We start from the raw sequence: 21,478 nt of genomic DNA on the forward strand, positions 1-21,478 counted from the left end.
CATTAAATAAGGTGGATAGTACAGACTAAATTGATCTAATAATAAAATCAAATTGGTTTTAACCATTGGCTGAATATATTGGCCTCCTTCACACTTAACAACTATAGTTTAGTTAATATACCACTATGGCTGGGTTCACACATCATATCAAGATAAAATCAAAAGCCAAGCCTATTGCTGTTCAGCATGAGAAATTACTTTGCTTTGGCCTTGGTTTACTTTCACTCAATTCTCATTCCCTCTATTTAAAAAACCCCAAGTAATACTGATTTATCTTATATCTACAAAAGGTAGGAAATCCCAAACAGTCTGTAAAATTTTGAAAAGTCAGATTTTCTTTTTACTATGAAATTTTAAAAGATTGTTTAACAGCTTCTTCCGTTAAGCATGGTGGCAAGAAACATGGTTTCATTTTTCTTGCAGGTGTACTGTAAATATATTGACAAAACTTAGCAATCTGCACATACAAGAGAAATGGAGGTTGATTCCTCTAATAACAATCTGCTGCAGTGGTATGCTGATTTTTGAAAGAGGACATTTTCCTTCTCTAAGAATATACTTTGATTCCATGTTAATGCTAAGGGAAAATGAGGTCCCTTTTTATTAATGTACTAATCTCTGCATTTTGTTGTTGTTTATGGTTAGCAAATCAGGGTATAAGGCTGCAAGGGTTGAAATGTGCGATTGTGCTAGAGCTGTACTGAAAGTTGGATAGTTAATTATATGCATATCGAAATTACCATAGAGTTAGCCAGATGAGTTTTCTGCAGCAACACATTGCAAAATGTCTTGTGGCACCTTATATATGCCATATATTTATTACTACAGACACTTCCATGGATTGTGATGTTAGGTAGTTCCAGCTTGTCTGTTAATCTGCTCTGATATTATTTCTCAAAGTCTTTAGAAATTGTCTCCGTAATTGGATGAATAATGATGACATCCTCTTTGTCACTTTTAGTTTTTTTGCTTTCACATTAAGTTGTGAAAGAAGATGCTTTGCCGGATACTTCCAGTCATAAATTAGTTTATCTACCACAATGGAGAAGTCCTTCTGCTATGGAATGAACTATTTTAGGAGTTGCATTTGGTGGCTATTATCATTAGATTTAGAAAATTGTAAAAGGCTATCTTTTTCACCAATCACTCACTTACCTACTTGTTCACTCATTCATTCTTTCCACTTATATTCTACCACTATCAGACTAACTTTCATTTTGGAACTTTCTGTACTTTCTGTTTTAAATATTGTTACCTGCTTTGCCTACTCATTTAAGTGGAAGGTAAAATAATCCATGGATGGATGGCTAAATAGTAGATTGTGATTTTCTGTGTTGTGTGAACTCATCCAGTTGTGATTGACTTAATACTTGGTTAAAATAATGACCTTTATGAATGGACATTATTGAAAAAAACGGATTTAATTTATTTTCCTACCAAGACATATTGAAGCATACAAACACATCAATTACTAAGTGAAAGTTTCTTTAATTGGATAACTGGCCGTGATGTCTGAAGCTAATTGGCTTGTTTCAGCAATTGTTGTTTTCTCTAAGAAGTGCAGTTGTTAGCTTTGTATTGTTTCACCACAGCATCAAACCATGATGTGCTTTCTGAACAGTGCCCTTGTAGACAGGATAGATGATGTAGGGAAATGGTGTGGGAAGAACCACTATAACCTGGTTCTCAGGTAAGCAGGAAATGTACATGCAGAAATAAATTCCAGTAAAAATTCAAGTCATGACCATTCCCCTCCCTTTTTATTTCCACTTTAACTCTATGCAAAATATGTACACAGTTTACAACCTGTTTGCTATGCTTGAGACTGGAATTCAAAGCAAACCTTGGCTGCCTAATTATGCAGACTTATCCAGGTTTATAATTAACTTGTTTAAAATTGGTTGCAAATGGTTTTAAAATATTGTTTCTAGTTCAGTTGTATGAATAAACCTGCTCTTATGTAAGGTTGAAGTCAAGAAGAACCTTACTACCAAGAGGAAGAAAGAAGTGGAGGAGTAGAGGGGACTACAGGTAGTCCTTGACTTACGACCAGAATTGAACCCAACATTTCTGTTGTTAAGTGAGACATTTGTTAAGTGAGTTTTGCCTCATTTTACAACCTTTCTTGCCACAGTTGTTAAGTGAATCACTGCAGTTGATAAATTAGAAATCCGGTTGTTAAGTGAATCTGGCCTCCCCATTGACTTTGCTTGTCAAAAGGTTGCAAAAGGTGATCACATGACCTTAGGACACAGCAATGGTCAATTGCTAAGCATCTGAATTTTAATCACATGATCATTGGGGATGCTACAAAGGTTGTCACTTTTTTTAATGCCATTGTAACGTTGAACGGTCACTAAATGAACTATTATAAGTCGAGGACTACCTGTATAGGAATTTGGTTCTGCTCGTAGAAGTAATTTTAAGTATCAGTTTAAGGTAATATGAAAAGTGGATCTTTGTGTAAACTATCCATAAGTGCTGAGATCAATAGATAGATACAGAAATAGTTCTATAAAATTTACTTTGATCTCTGTTCTTTAGTATAAATAATTAAGTGCTAGCAATAAAGAAAAGTATTTATCGTTTGGGTTGAAATGAGAGGTCCTTGATCCTCTCCCAAGGATCTCTCAATTAAGTGCTATTTCTATCATCACAACTCTTATAGAAAATGCATGCCCCTGATGTGCGTGGGACCTGTATCATTACATACTTCGAATATGCACCATGATGTGCTTGAAATGGTTTATTCAGAAGGAAACATAACTCTACATTACCGCTAAAAGTGCAAAAATTGTGGTATATTTATGCCTTACAAGTAGAATTTCTTACAAAATATTCTGGGCTTTGTGGTCCTCAACTTAAACTGTAATGGAGTCTGTCTATCATGGTCATAAGTTATAATGGTCATAAAGTAGGCTGATTATATGACCAACCTGATTTTATGACTTTTTTTGCTGTGGTCATTAAGTGAACATAGCTGTAACGCATCTATTGCTTAAGCAAACAATACAGTTGTTTGCTATGGGTATGCTTTTTCTGAAAACCAGAAATAAATGCCATTTTCAGCAAAACTACCATAAAACATGACCACATGAGTACGGAATGCTGCAAACAGAGAGAAATGCAGCATTTTGCCTGGCCCACAAAGTTTTGTCATGTGACAACAGATGGGGTTCAACTGTCAGAACTTCAAATCTAGGTCTATTGTAATTTCGAACAGCGATATAAGTGACTCTCATTAGTCATGAACTACTGTACCTGTATAGATATTATTTTCCAATAAGCTATAATATAGCAAGATAGGCTATTAGCATGAATTACATTAAGCTTTTAAGAATCTTGGATTCTTTCAGAAGAATTTTGAAAATTTGTGCTTTTGTTTAATTATGATTTGCTGCCTGGATGTCATTGGGAATACTGATTTACGCTAACTATGATCATTTCAAGGAAACTAAATAAAGATGAACCTATTGTGATTTCTAAAGCCAATGTCTTAAAATTAACAATTATGATTTTTTAATCATAAATTGATCATAAACTGAAACATATAAACCATATTTTCCTTTGTTATTCTTTAATGATTAGGTTCGTGATGCAGCAATAAATAGCCTTGTAGAAATCTACAGACATGTAGGTGAACGTGTAAGAGCTGATCTCAGCAAAAAGGGATTGCCACAGTCTCGGTGAGTGAAAAGCTTCTCTTTCTGAGTTTTTGTTCATTTGTTAGCTTTTGAAGTCCAATTGTGTTTTTTAAAAAAGATCAGATTATTGTAGGCAACTCTCAGTTACGATACTATCTTGAAATTAATGAGATTAAAATGCAACATCCTGAAGTATTTATTTGTGTATGTTCCTGGAAAATGATGTATAGGTAGTCTTCAATGTACAATTGAGTCCACAATTTTGGTCATAAGTTGTGATGATTTAAAGGAGGTCACCACTCGACTAGACTTAATTTTATAAACTTATTGTGGCATCTTTAAGCAAAAATAGCAGTCATTGTTCACTGTAGGATATTTTTTGTTGCTAATCAAAAGTAAATACCAATTTCCACGAAAATGTCATAAATTGCTGCTATGAATGTGAGCCCAAAATGTGGTCATGTGACAACAGAGAGGGGTTCTCAGATATTGGAGTTTTGTATCCTAAATAGCTTTTTTGGGGTTTCATTGTCCATCACTAAACAATCATCCATAAGTTGAGAACTAGCTGTGTGTTTTGTTTCAGTAAATTAAACTAAGATTGAAGAATGGACTAAATTTTCTCAGGGTTAGGGTTAGGGTTAGGAATACAGTTCAATTTATGTACAAGTTTGAAATTCCATATTCTTTAAAAAATGTAGTCTCTCTTTTTGTTTTTATTTAACATTTACATTTAATTAAAAGAAGGAAAAAAGGACTTAAAATTAGAGGCACAAATGTGCCTTATTTGGATGTCATTTAAGCACTGCCAAATTCATTATTTTTCTTTTTTTTTTTTCAAACCAGGCTGAACATCATTTTTACAAAATTTGATGAAGTCCAGAAATCAGGCACCATGATTCAGGGAGCTGGTGGTGAGTAGTAGTGTTTTCTTTAAATAAGATTAAATCAATGATTTAGTGTCTTTAAAATTGTTTAAAATTTTCTTTTATTGCTTAAACTATGAACATCATGCTTTTTTTTACATTGGCATATTACTTTTGGAGGGGACATCTCATTATTTATATATATACATTTTTATTAATATATGGTGATTTGTAAATAAATCTGGTTGAAATCCAATGAACTAGTCCATATGCAATATTAGAATATTTTTAGAATTATAGAAGCATGTTTTACGCTCATGTGATTTCTGCTACCTCTGCATGCTCAATTATTTAATAGTTTGAGGGGGACTCAATTTTAATGTAAGCAAAATACTTAACTACATTATTTAAAGTCTGTAAAGTGTTGGTAAAAATAATGAGCTATGACAATTAGAAGATTACCTAGATCAACCTCCCCAGCATGTTTTTGTTCAGATGGTTTGGATTGTAATACCTATGTATCCTATCCAACTTCTGGAGAATACCAGATTGGGGGAAATCTTCTTGTGTACCTATAGCGACTAAAATGGAATATTTTAAGGGTCAAACTTTCATTGTCAGAGCAGCAGTTCTGCTTGAATCCTGTTTTGAAAAATGACATACTATGATAGATATGCTGGGCATGACTTTCTAAACTTCGGTGTGTTGCTTAACATTAAATAACAAATATTAAGATGCTTTTGTTTGACAAAGGGGTATGTTTGCCATTGAACAGAGATGTTGGATTTTGAGAATTAGTTTAGAATTTAACAGGCATTCATTGCAACTGTAAATGTATTCCAGAATACAGTGCTAGGTATAAGTGATTCATGCTGAATTTGATGTCTTGTGCAATCAATAAATAAGTGTTTAACTTGAAACGACCTATTCATTGGAGGAATAGGTCAGATACACTTATCTACTCTGGAAATGTATAGGTTCATCTGGGATTTGTGAGATAAGAGTCAGGATCATCTTATGAAGGAATTGTTGGTTGAGAAATAATAGTTTTTGTGGATGCAAAGTAGGTACCGTATTTTGGGAGTGTAAGACACACCTTTTTCCCTCAAAAAAGAGGGTGAAAATTTGGGTGCGTCTTATACACTGAATACAGCATTCCCCCCCCCCCGAAACCCCATCCCCTTTGCAAAAATGGCCATGCATAGCCTTTAGGAGGCTTCCAGAGTGCTCCCGGGGGCTGGGGAGGGCAAAAATGGGCAGTTATTTGCTTGTTTTTACCCAACCCCCAGGAGCACTCTATAAACCTCCTAAAGGCTATACATGCTCCTTTTTTGATGAAAAATGGGCCGTTTTTGGGAGGTGCAAAAAATTTTTTTTTAATTTGCCTCTTCAAAATCTTGGTGAGTCTTATACTCCGAAAAATATGGTTCGTTTATTTGTGTATATGTTTGTGCATGTACACACATGCATCTGTGCATGTGCATATTAGAATGGTGGAGGTAATTTGACAAAGCTGATTACTGTATTTTTCAGACAATAAGATGCACTCCCCCCCCTCCAAAAGTGGGCGGAAATGTCTGTGCGTCTTAGAACGAATATTGTGGTGGGAGGTGGGGGGGTTGGTGCAGCGCCAATCAGCTGTTCTAGGCCACGGCCGCTGCCACCTAACGCTGCCACTCGTTCACGGCAAATGGGCAGCGGAGGCAGAGGTTCCTCTAAACTAATTAGAGGTAGGTTCCTACTGGTTCGGCTGAGCCAGTAGTGGTATGTTGGCCTGGGTCACTGGAACCAGCAGCAACCCAGGCCTGCCACGCCACCGAACTGGTTCCCCGCCCGTCGCCTTTGTCATCTTGTTTTTGAGTTCTGTGCATGCGCGGAACAATTTTAATTGAAGTGTGCATGCACGTGCAGCGTTGCACAAGCGTGCAAAGCGTGCACACAAGCGAACCAGCAGTAAAGCCAGCCAGATCCCACCCCTGAACTAATGTGCATTTTATAGTCTGGACCATCTTATAGTCCGAAAAATACGGTAGTTGATTTATATGTGATAAGTGCGTAATAAATGAATTATGTAGTAATAATAAGGAAAAATAGTTCCCACCTTCTGCAAAAATAGATTCAACTGAATAGAAAGGCAATATTTATTATTTTCACGGCTTAGCTCTAGTCAGCTCATATGTGGCATTCAAGTCCTAATATGTATTTGGGATTAAAAACAAAGTCAAATTTAAAAACAAATTACACATAACACTGGTAATAACGTAATACTGGAAGACATAACTGGTGATAACATAAAACTGGGAGAAGACTAACACCCGGAGAGTTATTTATAGCAAATCAAATTCCATAATTGAGGAGAATTGAGTGGAACAGTCATGTTTTCACAAATTTTCTGAAGAGCAGAAAGGGAGATGTTCAGATCTCATGGAAGGTAGAATGCTGTTCCATAGAAAGAGGCAGTGACTGAAAAAAGTATGCTTCTCTGACACTTGATGATGATGTGTCAAGGGACACATAAACAGCCAACTCGATTACATCTTATTGAGCAGGCAAATGTTATTTGGTGAAAGCCATTCAGCAGATACCCAACTGTATAAACTATATATGTCTTGAAGGTGACAAGGTGACATGTGTCACAAGGCACACCCATAATTACATAAGCATGAGTTAGGGACCAGTTGTAATTTCTCTGAATGCTCTTCAAGGTTATAGGTCATAACAGTAATTTCATCAAGAGATGACTAAGGAATGAGTGTCAGTGAGTAATGCCTCCCATTGCAGAAAAGTTCACAATTGTCACACAAGATGCAGTAATGTTGTGCAAAAGCCCTCCTTGAACAAAAGTCGAAGGGGACTTCCAAAGTGCTAGTCAGTATTTGGGCCTTCTTATTCTTTTAAATGCTGAAATGCCTAATAGAACAGCTAGATCCAAGGAATAGCATTTAAAGAAAACAGCTTCAGTGACTGCCTGCTCTCTAGGTTATTTGAATGGGAACTTTGATGAATTAGTGTTTTAAATGTAGCTTTTAGTGCATTTCTTTAGACTTTGTTGCATCCTACCTGGATTTTCTTCGGCTAAATCATGATATAAGTCAAAAACAGGAGTAGGGAAAACATCCTTTAGTACAGTATTGCCCATGCTAGCTAGGATTGCTAACAACAATAATCTTAATTTCATTAAAGGAAAGAGCTTTCATTGGCCTTTAAAATCATGCTGCTAAAATCTTTGTTCTCATTTAGGGATTTTAAATTTTGACTGTTGAATTGTCCCCCCCCCCCCCCCAAAATGGGTTATATAGTAATGAAAAACTTTCTGATAAATAGCATTTGAAAGTGGAAAAGCTTGATCTTTGTAATTCTCATATTTGTTTCATGTAAATGACATTATTGACCTTCGTATATTAAATAGAATACTTTAAATCATTTTTTGCTCTTTGGTTAGATGAACTGACCAGTTTTTAAGTATGAGATTTCTTTTCTCCTTTATTGTAGGGTATGGTAAATGGGAAATAAGATGCCAGCTTTATGATTGTTATGAAGAATGGCTTTACTTTTTTATAGTAGTAGAAATAAAATGCCAGTTGTTAGATACAAATGGTGATGTGAACCAGGCTTTACTTTATGTAACAGGAAGAAGGATTTCATCTTGCTTGATATGCCATAGTTGCTAGGTTACAGGAAGGTTTTTCAGTTTTTTATAGCAGAAAATGGTGCTAAGCTGCAAGCTGGATTTCTCACTGATTCTTAATATTCTGTCTATGCACATATGTGTTTATGTGACTGTGAGAGAAAGAGAGATCTGCAAATTGTTGGATTCAGGGTCTCAGCTAATTATTTTTCTGTTAACAGCCTTTTTTGTAGTTTCAGTAGAAATCTATTTCTGGGTGTGAAATGAAGTGATGAAAACCTTTGCATATTATCCTTTAGAACCAATTCTTTAAAAAAAATTCAGCTAGTGTTCTTTTCTAATAAAAGTGAAGGTATATTAATTGTCTAAAATAAGATTTTAGAATTAATGTAGAGATGATTTCCTGGTTCTATGGCTCCACCTTTAAAGCTTTACTTTCCAAGGAAGCTATCCCCCCCTGCTTTTTGAGGATTGAGAAATATGTTACACTTCAGCCACTCAGATGAGACTCACTTTGCTCTCTGCTATTTACAGCAGTGTGCTACAGAATGTTGCAGTCTGATAACTATGCCACACAAGTTTGTTCCATTTTCTAGTGTATAGGATGGTATTTAAGTCAAGACTTATTTTTCTGGTTTTGATTTTTAATACTCAAATGTGACCATTCTTCTATAGCATTTCTTTCAGGGGTTAGTATAAGAAAAGCCATATCAATAGGCATGCAAATTAACAAGAACGCATTGTGGTCTTTCCTGTTCATACTCCCCACATCTGGAAACAGTAGTTCATATTTTCTCTAATATCAATAAATTGTACTTTTTAAAGCTGCAATTCCATATATGAAGTAGTATGAAGTATGAAATACTTTTCTCAAATTAGCCTTGAAAGGACTACTATATTCCGGATCATTCCAACTTCATAGCCTGGATTGTAAAACTGAAAATGAGTATTTGGATGAAGTGTTGCATCACAAGTGTGTGATTTTTTAACTACTTGGGAAAAATCAGTTTTCCTCTGTATATGAATATTCCTCTGTATATGGTTTATTTTGACTTGGCTAACCAGTCAGCAGAAGCATTATAGCTAACAGGAGCAAAACAATCCAGTTTACTGAATTTTTTAACTCACGAATGATCATCTCAATCATGTCTTTATCTCTGTATTGATCTATTTAGATAAACATGGAAATATCTGTGTAGCTGGTCCATCAAATATTATATTTTGAGGCAGCTGTGCAGATTGACTATAGCTCATTTTTGAAAAGAACAAGCAGAATTTGTGCTTTTTAATATGTGTGTAAAAAGCCTCCCAATAGCCTGTCAGACAATTGTGAAGCCTGGCTGTAACCCCAGATGTTGGTCTATCTGTTTAGCCCAATAAAAATGTAATTGCGTTGGCATTGTATCATAATTGCTTTGATTAATGTATTTTGCTTATGTTTTACAAGTTTTTAAAATGTATTTTTGTGATTTATTGTGAGCCATACACAGGTACATATTTAAAAAGAGGAGGGATGATGAACAAATAAAAGTATAAATAAATATGACAGTTGTGGCTAGTTTCTTCACCATGGCAACTCTTGGCAACTAATATGAAAAAGAAATTAGATTATACAAATCTGTGCAGATATCTGAGAAGATGATTCCCACCAGGGGTTTTTTTAAAAACACCAAAACAAAAGCAGGGTTTCCAAATAGATGCTTTCGCATTAGACTACTATCATCTCCATCCAGAATGAATTATATAATAACAGTTAATAATAATATAAGGAATCTCAAGGCAAAAATTATTTGGAATTTGGCATTATTAAGCTGAGGGAGTTTATGCACTTTATTTGGATCTTGTAAAAAATCAATAGAGTGCTTATTTCAAGTTCTGAGAGATGAATAGTGCAATGGGCATAAAAGTCGATAGAAACATTCCTATTTTGAGAGAAAAACAATTGATGTTGACAAAAACACGTTACTGAATTCGTTGTGAATGATACATTTCAATCCAAAAATTACAAAAGTCATCCCATTCTACTTAAAGGAAGACAGAAATGGGACACAAAAAGATACTGCTTCTGAATGATCATGTCCGCTTGCTTTAAGCAGGCTTTGCATTAAATACTGTGCTGAAGTACATGTACTAATTCAAAATGGAGATCCTTTAGTTTGGTAAAGGCAGCTTTTTGGATAAATGTTTTCAAATCAGAGTTTGTGTAGAAATTCTATATTTCTACGGCCTTCTTTCTTATACCAGAGAGGGGGATGATTGTGCTGTACAGAGCAAGTATTTCTTCTTTATCTGCATAAGCAGCTTTCATTTTGGAACTGTATAGCACTAGCTTCTTGCACTAGGACTTCAGGGGAGGAGGGTGAACTGGTTTTTAAGTTGATGAGAGACTGCACACAGGAGTGTGTTGTGCAGTCACTTTCAGATTAGGGAGCATCACTGGACTGCCGCAGATCATGACTGCCAGCAATGGTAGGTATTTTGCTTAATAAATTGTACAGAATGCATGTTATGTGACAGATGACTGAATCTGTAATCTGAGTATGAACAAAAAATGTTTTTCTCTTGATATTTTAACAAATGGAATTTCATTATACCATTAATACGATGGAGAGAAGTTTAGGCAAGCAGTAGCTTTGAAGCAGATACAGAAAGGGTATTAAAATATGAATAGCAATGCTATTCATAGTATTAATCTAATAGAGAGAAACTGTTCTGAAATTTAAAAAAATCTGAAGGTTACAAACTTGTAATTTAATAATTTAAAATTGAATTGAATATGATTGTTGCTGGTGTATTTATCTGAATACTTAATATGAAATTTGTTTGAGAGAAGAGATCTTTAATGATGCTTTCCTAAGACACAATTCTAGCTGTATTTTTGGGGGTGCAGAATTTATGGAAACTGTGACAGCAGCATGCAAAAAAAGGGAAAATTTGACTGTTCTGTGTATTTCAAGTCATGCTTTTTTTCTTTTTATTAAGAAAAACAGGAAGGTAAAGGAAACATGTAAAATGAAACTGCAGAGATATAAGATAATTAAGAATTTACTTACACATAGGAGGAGATTTATTGCCTAATCAGCCTGTTCTTTCTGGATATATATTACATTTTATGGAATCTATTTATGATGCCCACCATTATCATAATAACACTACATCTCTGCTGACTGCAATGCCTACCTATTTGTCTTTAAGGATTGCTTGTTTGTTGAAATGGTGTCACTGTAGTCCTGTTCATGTTTGCCAATCATGATTCAGTTGTTTTTAACAGATGAAACAAGAGGGGATTGTATGTGCTTTGGTTAATAAATGCATCACTGTCTATCAGTTACTTTCCTTCGAATTCTCTTACAGAAACCTTCTCTTGCGTATGATAAGATGTAAATTTCAACTTTCAATTTAATTTCAGTTTTTGATTGATAATCATTGCAATTAACTTGTACTATTTACAATTTAGTGCAATAATGTTTATTGGTTTAATGATGGCAGCTGTATGCATTTAAATAATCATCTTGGATTTGAAAAAAGGTGTCAGATTATAAATACTAAGTATGATTAACAATGAAATACTTGATATATTATTCCCAGTGATCTTATCAGTTCCTTGTACTTACAGGTGCTAATTATTATTATCAGGGCTTTTGGCAGCTTCCTGATCTGAAACTTTTTTTCCAGGGCAATGCTCACGCAAGATTTATTGAACTGAAAGAAGTAAAGGTACCAGAATTTCAGCAAATAAATTAATTTTTCCTGTTGGAGCCAATATATTTTTCTTTGGGCAGAAACTTCCTCTTTCTCACAGTGTTACAATTAATGAGGAGATTTCTCTTAGTTGGTAATGGCAAATCTGACTGTATAATAGTTGTTTGAATCTTTATCACTGAGAACCAACTCTTAAGATGACCTTAGGTACAGTTTCATATTTAAGCTGAACAGTGCTTGAGTTTCAAAGGCAAAAAAGTACTTAAGACAGCATGTGGTATACAAATGTAGCACCATTCTGCAGTACCTCAACCAAATAACTTAAAATGCTGCACATCCACAATATTAGATACTAACTAGAACAGGGCTTCTGTTATAGGTTCATTGTTATAGGATCATGTGATCACCTTTTTGCAACCTTCTGACAAGCAAAATCAATGGGGAAACTAGATTCACTTAACAACTGTGTTACTAACTGAACAACTGCAGTGATTCACTTAACAAGTGTGGCAAGAAAGGTCATAAAATAAGGCAAAACTTATTGTCTTACTTAGCAGCAGCAATGTTGGGGCTCAATTGTGGTAAGTCAAAGACTACTTGTACACAGTTCAACATTGGCTAATTTCTTCCACTTCTTCCAAATGCTTTAATTAAAATTTTACAAAATACATAAAAGATGACATTAAGCTAATAAAAAGTGAAAGGGAGAGAGGAAGACTACTATGTGGTAGTGTCTACCAGTGTCTTTCTGCAGGAAATTAAGAGGACAATGTAGGAATAACAACACTAGTTTTGCTGTCTAGAGACATATAGAATGATGTAGGTGAGCATTCAAGCAATAAGCATGGGTACGGTACCCCCCTCAGTGATCAAGATTATATGTATGGAAAGCCCTTTGGACTTAGGTGTGTCCCAGTTGTGCTTCTGCTTTTTTAAGTCCTGCACTAGGACATTCCAGATACAGATAGGTGGCAGCCTTAAGTTTATTTGTGCTGAAAGTCCTTCATTTTCATGGAAGGGTTGGAAAGTAGGTTTCTTTATTAGAGCGGCTTGAAGCTAACAGTTATATTTATTTTTCCATAGATAGGGGAATAGTAAATAGGAAGAAAAGAGAAAAATATTGCTATACCTCACCACTTGATTTAATCAATATTTGCAGGAATTTTCAGTGACATTTCACTTACATACGCACACCAGTTCATGCCCACAATTAAAATGGCTTAATAACATTTTAAGAATGTACATTTCTGCTGAAACAATTAAAATGGGATTTAAGAGTTCCTGAGTTTCTTGCATTTCAGAACATGAGGCTTCCTTTCATCTTTATGTGATGCTCCTCTTCTGTATAGAGTTTTTATCTTAACATTTTCTAATTAGTGTACATTTTGCTGAATATTGCAGTTTAGCTATAGTAGGTATCCTGCTCTGTCAATTAAGGAAAGATCAATTTATTGTTCTCAGTATTTGTGGATTTATACATTCCTAATATTTTGAATAAAACTATATATCTTTGGGTTTCCTATGTCCATTGTAGTATGTCTACAGAATAAAACTGTTTTTAGAGTGTTTGGTGTTTCTTTACTCTGTGGCTTTATATTGAGATTTGGAGCAGATCTCCATTCTGTAATAAATAGTAGAGTACTGTTTTGTGTTTTTAAGAGTTACACAACAAGTGCTTTCTACGCCTGGCATTTTTGGCTACTGAAAGAATTAATCATAGCTGTCTATATCCTTATACATATTCATTTGTTGCATTGTGCCATGTGAATCTGTACCTTCTTTACTGGTCTAAAGATAGATGTGAATAATAGGGCTGTGCAAAACTTTGAAATAATGCTTCAGTTCACTGATGCTTCTAAGAAAGAACTCCATTACATTTGATTTGCAAAGTAACAGTAGTCTTTTTGCTTTTTAGTTCAAAGCAGAACAACCACATTGCTTCACTTTGCTCTGGTTCAGTGTTCTTCTCAAGGTTGTCTTGACACTACAAGAAAAAACTGAGAGGAATCCCAGTTTTGGGGGGAACTTGAGTATCCCAAAGGCATGTTGGAGGTATTTAACTTGAAAGTTTATTGGGGAGTTCCCTTCACTCACTAAGTTCTGTTAAAAGCAGGGTGGATAAAAATCTATGATTAAAAAAGAATAAAGAAAGATTTTTTAAAAACTTTAAATTGGATTTTTTTTATTTTTATCAAATTTAATAAAATGCTTTTGGGGTAAAAATCTGTCTAAAGATAGTTTTCTATTTAAGATACATTAATAACTTAGTTTATTCAGCATGAAATGGAGCTTAGTTATGTAGCATAAGGCTGTATATGTATGTTCTACAATATTAGGACTGTTGGTGAGTCAACAGCAGGTCAGAAGGAGCTGCTGCAGGATAGAGATAAAAGTTACTCTTTAAAAATTATGATTTAAATCGAGTTGATTTAAATCAAGCTGCCTTACTAGTGATTTAAAATGATTTAAATTGTGATTTAAATCAACTCGATTTAAATCAAACCCATCCTGGTTAAAAGGCTTTCTTTTACTTGAAGTGAAAGTATTAATTAGGTGCTTAATTCCAATATTTTCAATACAGTTGAGAGAGAAAAGATGTACAGTGGGGCAAAAAAGTATTTAGTCAGCCACCATTTGTGCAAGTTCTCCCACTTAAAAAGATGAGAGAGGCCTGTAATCGACATCGTAGGTAGACCTCAACTATGAGAGACAAAATGAGAAAACAAATCCAGACAATCACATTGTCTGGTTTGGAAAGAATTTTTTTTGCAAATTATGGTGGAAAATAAGTATTCGGTCAATATCAAAAGTTCATCTCAATACTGTGTTATACATCCTTTGTTGACAATGACAGAGGTCAAACGTTTTCTGTAAGTCTTCACAAGGTTGGCACACATTGTTGCTGGTATGTTGGCCCATTTCCCCATGCAGATCTCCTCTAGAGCAGTGATGTTTTGGGGCTGTTGCTGGGCAACACGGACTTTCAACTCCTTCCAAAGGTTTTCTAGGTGGTTGAGATCTGAAGACTGGCTAGGCCACTCCAGGACCTTGAAATGCTTCTTACGAAGCCACTCCTTTGTTACCTGGGCGGTGTGTTTGGGATCATTGTCCTGCTGAAAGACCCAGCCAAGTTTCATCTTCAATGCCCTTGCTGATGGAAGGAGGTTTGCACTCAAAATCTTACGATACATGGCCCCATTCATTCTTTCCTGTACATGGATCAGTCGTCCTGGTCCCTTTGCAGAGAAACAGCCCCAAAGCATGATGTTGCCACCCCCATGCTTCACAGTAGGTATGGTGTTCTTTGGATGCGACTCAGCATTCTCTCTCCTCCAAACACGACGAGTTGTGTTTCTACCAAACAATTCTACTTTGGTTTCATCTGACCATATGGCATTCTCCCAATCCTCTTCTGGATCATCCAAATGCTCTCTAGCAAATCTCAGACAGGTCCGGACATGTACTGGCTTAAGCAGGGGGACACTTCTGGCACTGCAGGATATGAGTCCCTGGCAGCGTAGTGTGTTACTGATGGTAGCCTTTGTTACGTTGGTCCCAGCTCTCTGCAGGTCATTCACTAGGTCCCCCTGTGTGGTTCTGGGATTTTTGCTCACTGTTCTTGTGATCATTTTCATCCCAGATCTTGCGTGGAGCCCCAGATCAAGGGAGATTATCAGTGGTCTTGTATGTCTTCCATTTTCTAATTATTGCTCCCACAGTTGATTTCTTCACACCAAGCTGCTTGCCTATTGCAGATTCAGTCTTCCCAGCCTGGTGCAGGTCTACAGTTTTGTTTCTGGTGTCCTTTGACGGCTCTTTGGTCTTCACCATAGTGGAGTTTGGAGTGTGACTGTTTGAAGTTGTGGACAGGTGTCTTTTATACTGCTAACAAGTTCAAACAGGTGCCATTAATACAGGTAATGAGTGGAGGACAGAGGAGCCTCTTAAAGAAGAAGTTACAGGTCTGTGAGAGCCAGAAATCTTGCTTGTTTGTAGGTGACCAAATACTTATTTTCCACCATAATTTGCAAAAAAATTCTTTCCAAATCAGACCATGTGATTGTCTGGATTTGTTTTCTCATTTTGTCTCTCATAGTTGAAGTCTATTTATGATGTCAATTACAGGCCTCTCTCATCTTTTTAAGTGGGAGAACTTGCACAATTGGTGGCTGACTAAATATTTTTTTGCCCCACTGTAAGTTCCCATTCTGCCAGAGGAAGCTGGGTATCTGGAAAGCTGTCTGTCAGGGTAATAACTTTTCCTGTGCATGCAAAGGGCAAACCCTGTCGGATATGCTCTGAGCTTTCCTTCCCATCTGTCATAGTTTGATCATAGGTTCTTTTACAGCAGAATGTGTCTGTGCCTTTGAGGTTGCTTCCCAGAGACAGATATGCCCTAGGGTTTTTTGTTTGTTTATTTGTTTATTTTACTGTGTACCAATCTATTTACAGAAATTAGGGAAACAACTAATAATGTCCAAACTTTTCAGTTTCACACTTTCTCTCCCTTCTCTCTCCCAGGGCTCTTTACCCGTTGCTTAGCTACCAACTCCCTCTTTCAACCTTCCTTCCCCCATCAGTGATTTTACAGGGAGAGGGAGAGAAAGAGAGGAAGATAATTGGCTGAGTTTGCTTAACATGTTTGGCTGTCCATGCATTTTCAGATCTACATCAGCCATCCCTCTGTGCTGCATGATGCAACTCCCTCTGGGTCCTTTGCCCTACCCTTTTTGCACTGCAAGCTCTGCAGCCTTTCATATGTCCCTGTGACATCACAGAACAGGTATAAAAGTAGCAAGGCTAGTGACACAATATTGTTTTTGTAGTTTGCTTTCCTTGACCCATTTTGTGCATGCAAATGATAGCGTTTATACAGTATTTTTTAAACTTATGCTATAAGCTGCAATGAATAAGGTTTAAAAATTTTTCCATGAACAGCATTAGCTTCTCTTTAGATGTAGATCTTAGTATTTTATCAGTATCATACTCAGTCTTAGCAGTAAATTGCAAGTCTACAGATCCTTATCCTTCATTCTGCTGATTGCTAGATTTGGAGGAGTACTTCCAAATACCACTCAACTATGTTTAAAGCCTCAAACTCAGAAGTTAATTGCCCAGTATGGAGCAAAGACATCCGTAAGTTGTATTTTTTGTATAGTTGTATATGTGTATAAGGTTGTTTCCTTTCACCCTTCCGAATTAGCAGATATTTGGCAAGCTGAGATATGTTTATATAATGCAGGAGTGTTGGGGCCCCAGCAGAGCTGGCAGCAGATTCGGACAGTGAGGAGGTTGGGGAGGAAGATAGACCAGTCCTGGAGTCAGAGGCGGGGTCTGATGAGGGTTCTTTGTTGGAGACAGAGAGGGGGCCAGGGCCATATGCCAGTTATCAGCTGCTTTCGAAGTCAGACATCAGTGAGGCAGACGAACAGCTGGAGCCTGTTCCCAGTGTGTGCATGTACAGAGTTGCCAGACAAAGGGGAACAGCTAAAGAACAGTGGTAGATGGTGAGTGGCCCCTCACAGAGGAAATAAAAGAGGATCGAAAGGGAAGTAGGACACAATTAGTTCGCTTAATTGGTTCAAGACTCCTTGCCAAGTTTGAAGATATTGGCCTGGCAGCTCTCCAAGCCAGATAAAGTCTGTGAGTGTAAATCCTCCCTTGAAAGACTTAGTTGGATGTGAATAATTCACAGTAAATTAATAAAAGGGGTTTTTGTTGTGAAAGGAGTTTGCTTCATGCTCTTGGAAAGAACAAAGGATGTCAAACTCAAGGCCGGGGCTGGATGTTTAGATGTGGACTGACTTACGGTGTCTCTATCACCGAAAATGGAGCTGCGAGGGCTGTCTGTGCCCCCCCTCCTGCTCCATTTTTGCTGGCAGAAGTTTGCAGGAGGCTGTTGCAGCCGATAATGGAACTTGGGAGCCCATTTTCACTGGCAGAGTGCCCCCAACACAAGTGACATCGAGCTGGCCATGCCCACCCTGGCCACACCCATCCCAGCCCCCTGAGGTCAAACACAACTCTGATGCGGCCCTCAATGACGTTTGACATCCCTGATGTAATGCTATCTATAACCTGAAAATTGCTTGTTCCCAAGTTCCGACCTTAATGGTGCCCATCCCCAGAATGCTAACCTTCTGGATGTATCAGTGATGAATTTTTGCAATGAAACATATGACTGTAGTTTTTGTTGTTATGTTACTAACAGACAAATACTTTTACAGATTCTTAGGCGAACCTATAATTTTGCAATAAATTATGCTGGTCTTCATCTAAAATAAAGTTCATTTCCATATATGTGTTTAAGTGTAGAAAACAAATCAATTTCAATTGAGAGGATTTTAACTTTGCAAAGTATTTATTTAACCAATGAAGTCTTTGATGAGTGTGTTTTTATACATGCATGAACATTCTCCAGAAGCTGTAGAGTTCTTCCTCATGCTAGTATGATTTTAAACGATAGAGTACAGGTAGTTCTTAACTTATGACCGGTTGTATAATAATCATTTGACCCACTTGATAAGGTTGCTTTATGGCCATTAAAAACTTCCAGCTATTGTAAAACACTATGCCACATCCCTCTCCCTCCCTAAAATCACATGATCACAGATTACTTGCAACCACTTACATGTGATCCCCATTTGCAATCTTCTCAACCAGCTTCCCCAGAAAGTCAATGGGCAAGCCATCAGGAAAAGTTGCAAGCTGCTGCTGCCTGCTGGGGGATTCCCTCTTATCTTTGAGGACTGGCTAAAGAAACTGATTACCTGGCCAAAGGAGTTCATCAACTCATTTGGCAAGGTAAAGAAATGGAACTCAGATCCCAAAGATCCATCCTCTATTCCTGTAGCCTGCTGGAGCAGTATTCTTCCACATATAGAGGGGAGCTGAACTTGACAGGCAGATCTTTCAGCTTTGTCCATTTAATGAGCCCTGATTCCACTTAACAACCCTAACTTGGAGTACCAGGATTACAGTGGTTGAGCAAAGCAGTCACCTGGGCATTTTGCTTAATGACTGCTTCACTCAGTGACTGAGATTCCTGTCATAATTGTGGTTGTAAATTGAGAACTACCTGTAGTTGGCCCTCCCCACCATCTCTCTGCTCACTCAAGCCTCTCCACTCATGCATATCCATTAACCATTCTCTTTCTTTGTATCTTACTCTCTTTTACCTCAGGAGCAAAATCATTGATTGAGTGGTGTGGTTGAAAGCCTTTCTTCTCCTCTTCCCACCCTGTAAACCAAGTAGATGTTTCTTTGTTGTTTAACCGTAGTAGAGAAACAGCAATGTTGCTCATCAGTGTCAGGAACAGTAAGTGAAGTGATCTTTGCCATCTTCCCTCATAACTCTGCTCAAGATTGTACTTGTTTTCTCAGTGTATGAGGAAACCTCATGTGGTTAAAACCAGGCTCCTTCTATTCTATTCTGTTTGCTTTAATTGTGTCTCAGAAAAAATGATTAAAATTGATAATATGGAAATAAAAATTTAAATCAGATCAATTGACATTCTAATAATACAATTCATAGAAAGTTGAATTATTATAAAAATATTTTTCAGAGAAAAAGAAAGCAACTAAAGAAACTATAGTCAAGCTCCATCCTAGTTTTTTTTTTTGTTCTCAGTTTCTTTCTGTGCATTTGTTTTTCTTTATTGTACTTGTTTACTTGCCTTTAATCCAGTAAATAACTCATCATTTTTGCAGAAGTGTCAAGCTACATTAAAAACAGATGTAGCTCTGCCTTCTTTAAAGGGGGATTTGTCATGAATCTTAATCATGGCCTGTCCAATTATTCAATAGTATTGCCAGTCTTGGCCTCTGATAAATGAAAAGTGCTAATCTCCACTTTCTTATTCTCTTGCTTGATACTAATGTCTTTTTAAAAGATGAGTGGGGGAAAATATTCCCAGGAGCCCTCTGTTCCATCTCTCATAGCAACATGTCTGGAGGTTTTGCTTCTTTTTCTTTTCCTATAATTGTTTTTTTTAAGGGTCTGCATGAGGTTGAATTTACTATCACTCACTGCTTGGATGCTTGCTAAATCTCAGCCTTGTTCTGTGTTGTTGACTTACACTTTGGTATGCTTCTTGACTATTCTTTGTCTCTGCTTCCTTGAATGGTTTTACTTCCGTAGTTTTAAACCCAGATTGAATTTGGACTAATCTAGCTGTTTTATCTTCACCATGTCCTTTGAGTCCCCAAATTTGGCACTACAGACTTTGTTGAAATACTTTGAGACAGGACATTTTTGCTTCTGACAGATAACTTGTCCACTACTGAGTAGCAGTAGATGCACAATTTTAAGGTACAAATGATTTTGAAAAGTGGGCAAAACAAAGTACTATCTCAACACTGCACAGTTTCATTTTGCTAAATGCCAAAAATCAGCTGGAGAAAAAAAAATCAATAAAACAAAGTTAGGAATCCATGAGTAACACACATATTGCTTTGAAATATAACCTTTAAACTAGCGATCCCCAACCTTTCTGGCTCTGCGGATCAGTGGTGGCAGAGGGGAAGGGATGGTTTTGTGCACACGCTGCTTGCACAAATACAGCTTTGCGCGCTGACCTGCTCTCTCACTGCTCTCCCAAGGCCCAGTTCCTGATGGTTTGCAGCCTGACACGTGACCACGGTCTGGGGTTTGGGGACCCCTGCTTTAAACAATAATGAAAGGCAAACAAATGGTTCTAAAGAATATGCAGTTGTTTGTTCTTGCAAGAGGCAGGTATTAGCGAATTCTGTTTATAGTATTTAGCTAGTATCAGTGTTTGCCTTATAGATTCTGTTTCTCTATTCCTCTCCACTGGAAGTGCTGCTTTTCTTGTGGGCACCTGAAGATTGCATTAGTCTTTGTACCACTTGATTCCTCTTGGTTCTCTTCATTTAGCACAAAGTCACTCTTGCCAACTGAATGAAAACAAATAGGCTATATATTGCCCATAAACAGGTATGTTTACTTTAAGCTAAGAATCTGTATTTGGCTTATTTTTCTGAGTTTATGTTAGAATTTATATTTTTTCTGCCACCTGTGCTTATACCTTTGAATATGGGTCTCCATGTATACAGTACATGCTGCACAATTCACACACATATTTTGGATTATGTTCCTGAATATAGATTTATAGTTTTTAAATCATCAGTTTTCCTTGGTAAGTTTGAGTTCTGTAAGATTCTGAGCCTGGTTGTAAACAAGCAGTTTGAGGGACAACAGCACTACCTTGTGTTCTGACTGGAGCATTGCACTTTAATTTAGACCCCTCTCTCCACAAGCACCAATGGATAATTTGTCCAGTCTTTGTGAAAATAAGATAAGTATAATCTTTTATTGTCATTGTACTTAAATACAACAAAATTGGTTTTAACCTCACTGGTGCAAAATTATAGCAGAAACGAAAAAAAGAAAGAAAAAAAACTAGCGTGTGCATAGAGTGATTGTGGTTGTATTTAAAATTCTGACAGCCCAAGGATAGAAACTATCTTTAAACCTATTTGTTCAACTGGCTATACTTTGATGTCTTCTGCCCGATGGTAGAAGTGCAAAGAGACACTGACCAGGATATGAATCATCTCTGAGTATCTTCCTTACTCTGCTAAAGCAGCGAGATCTGGCGATGTCATCCAGTGGTGTC

General features: G+C 36.7%; 1 protein-coding gene across 6 annotated transcripts in view; it reads left to right on the plus strand.

The window, feature by feature from the left end:
* The window catches only part of CLASP1 (cytoplasmic linker associated protein 1), a 265,163-nt gene that overhangs the window by 121,690 nt on the left and 121,995 nt on the right, over positions 1-21,478 (plus strand). For all 6 annotated transcript variants that reach the window (XM_032216133.1, XM_032216164.1, XM_032216125.1 and 3 more), the window contains exons 7-8: positions 3,589-3,686; positions 4,491-4,558. In XM_032216133.1, coding sequence (XP_032072024.1) covers positions 3,589-3,686; positions 4,491-4,558 — 166 coding nt within the window. The remainder of the gene's footprint in view (positions 1-3,588; positions 3,687-4,490; positions 4,559-21,478) is intronic.

Source organism: Thamnophis elegans, chromosome 1 (genome assembly GCF_009769535.1).
Source record: "Thamnophis elegans isolate rThaEle1 chromosome 1, rThaEle1.pri, whole genome shotgun sequence".
In the NCBI taxonomy this organism is placed as follows: domain Eukaryota; kingdom Metazoa; phylum Chordata; class Lepidosauria; order Squamata; family Colubridae; genus Thamnophis; species Thamnophis elegans.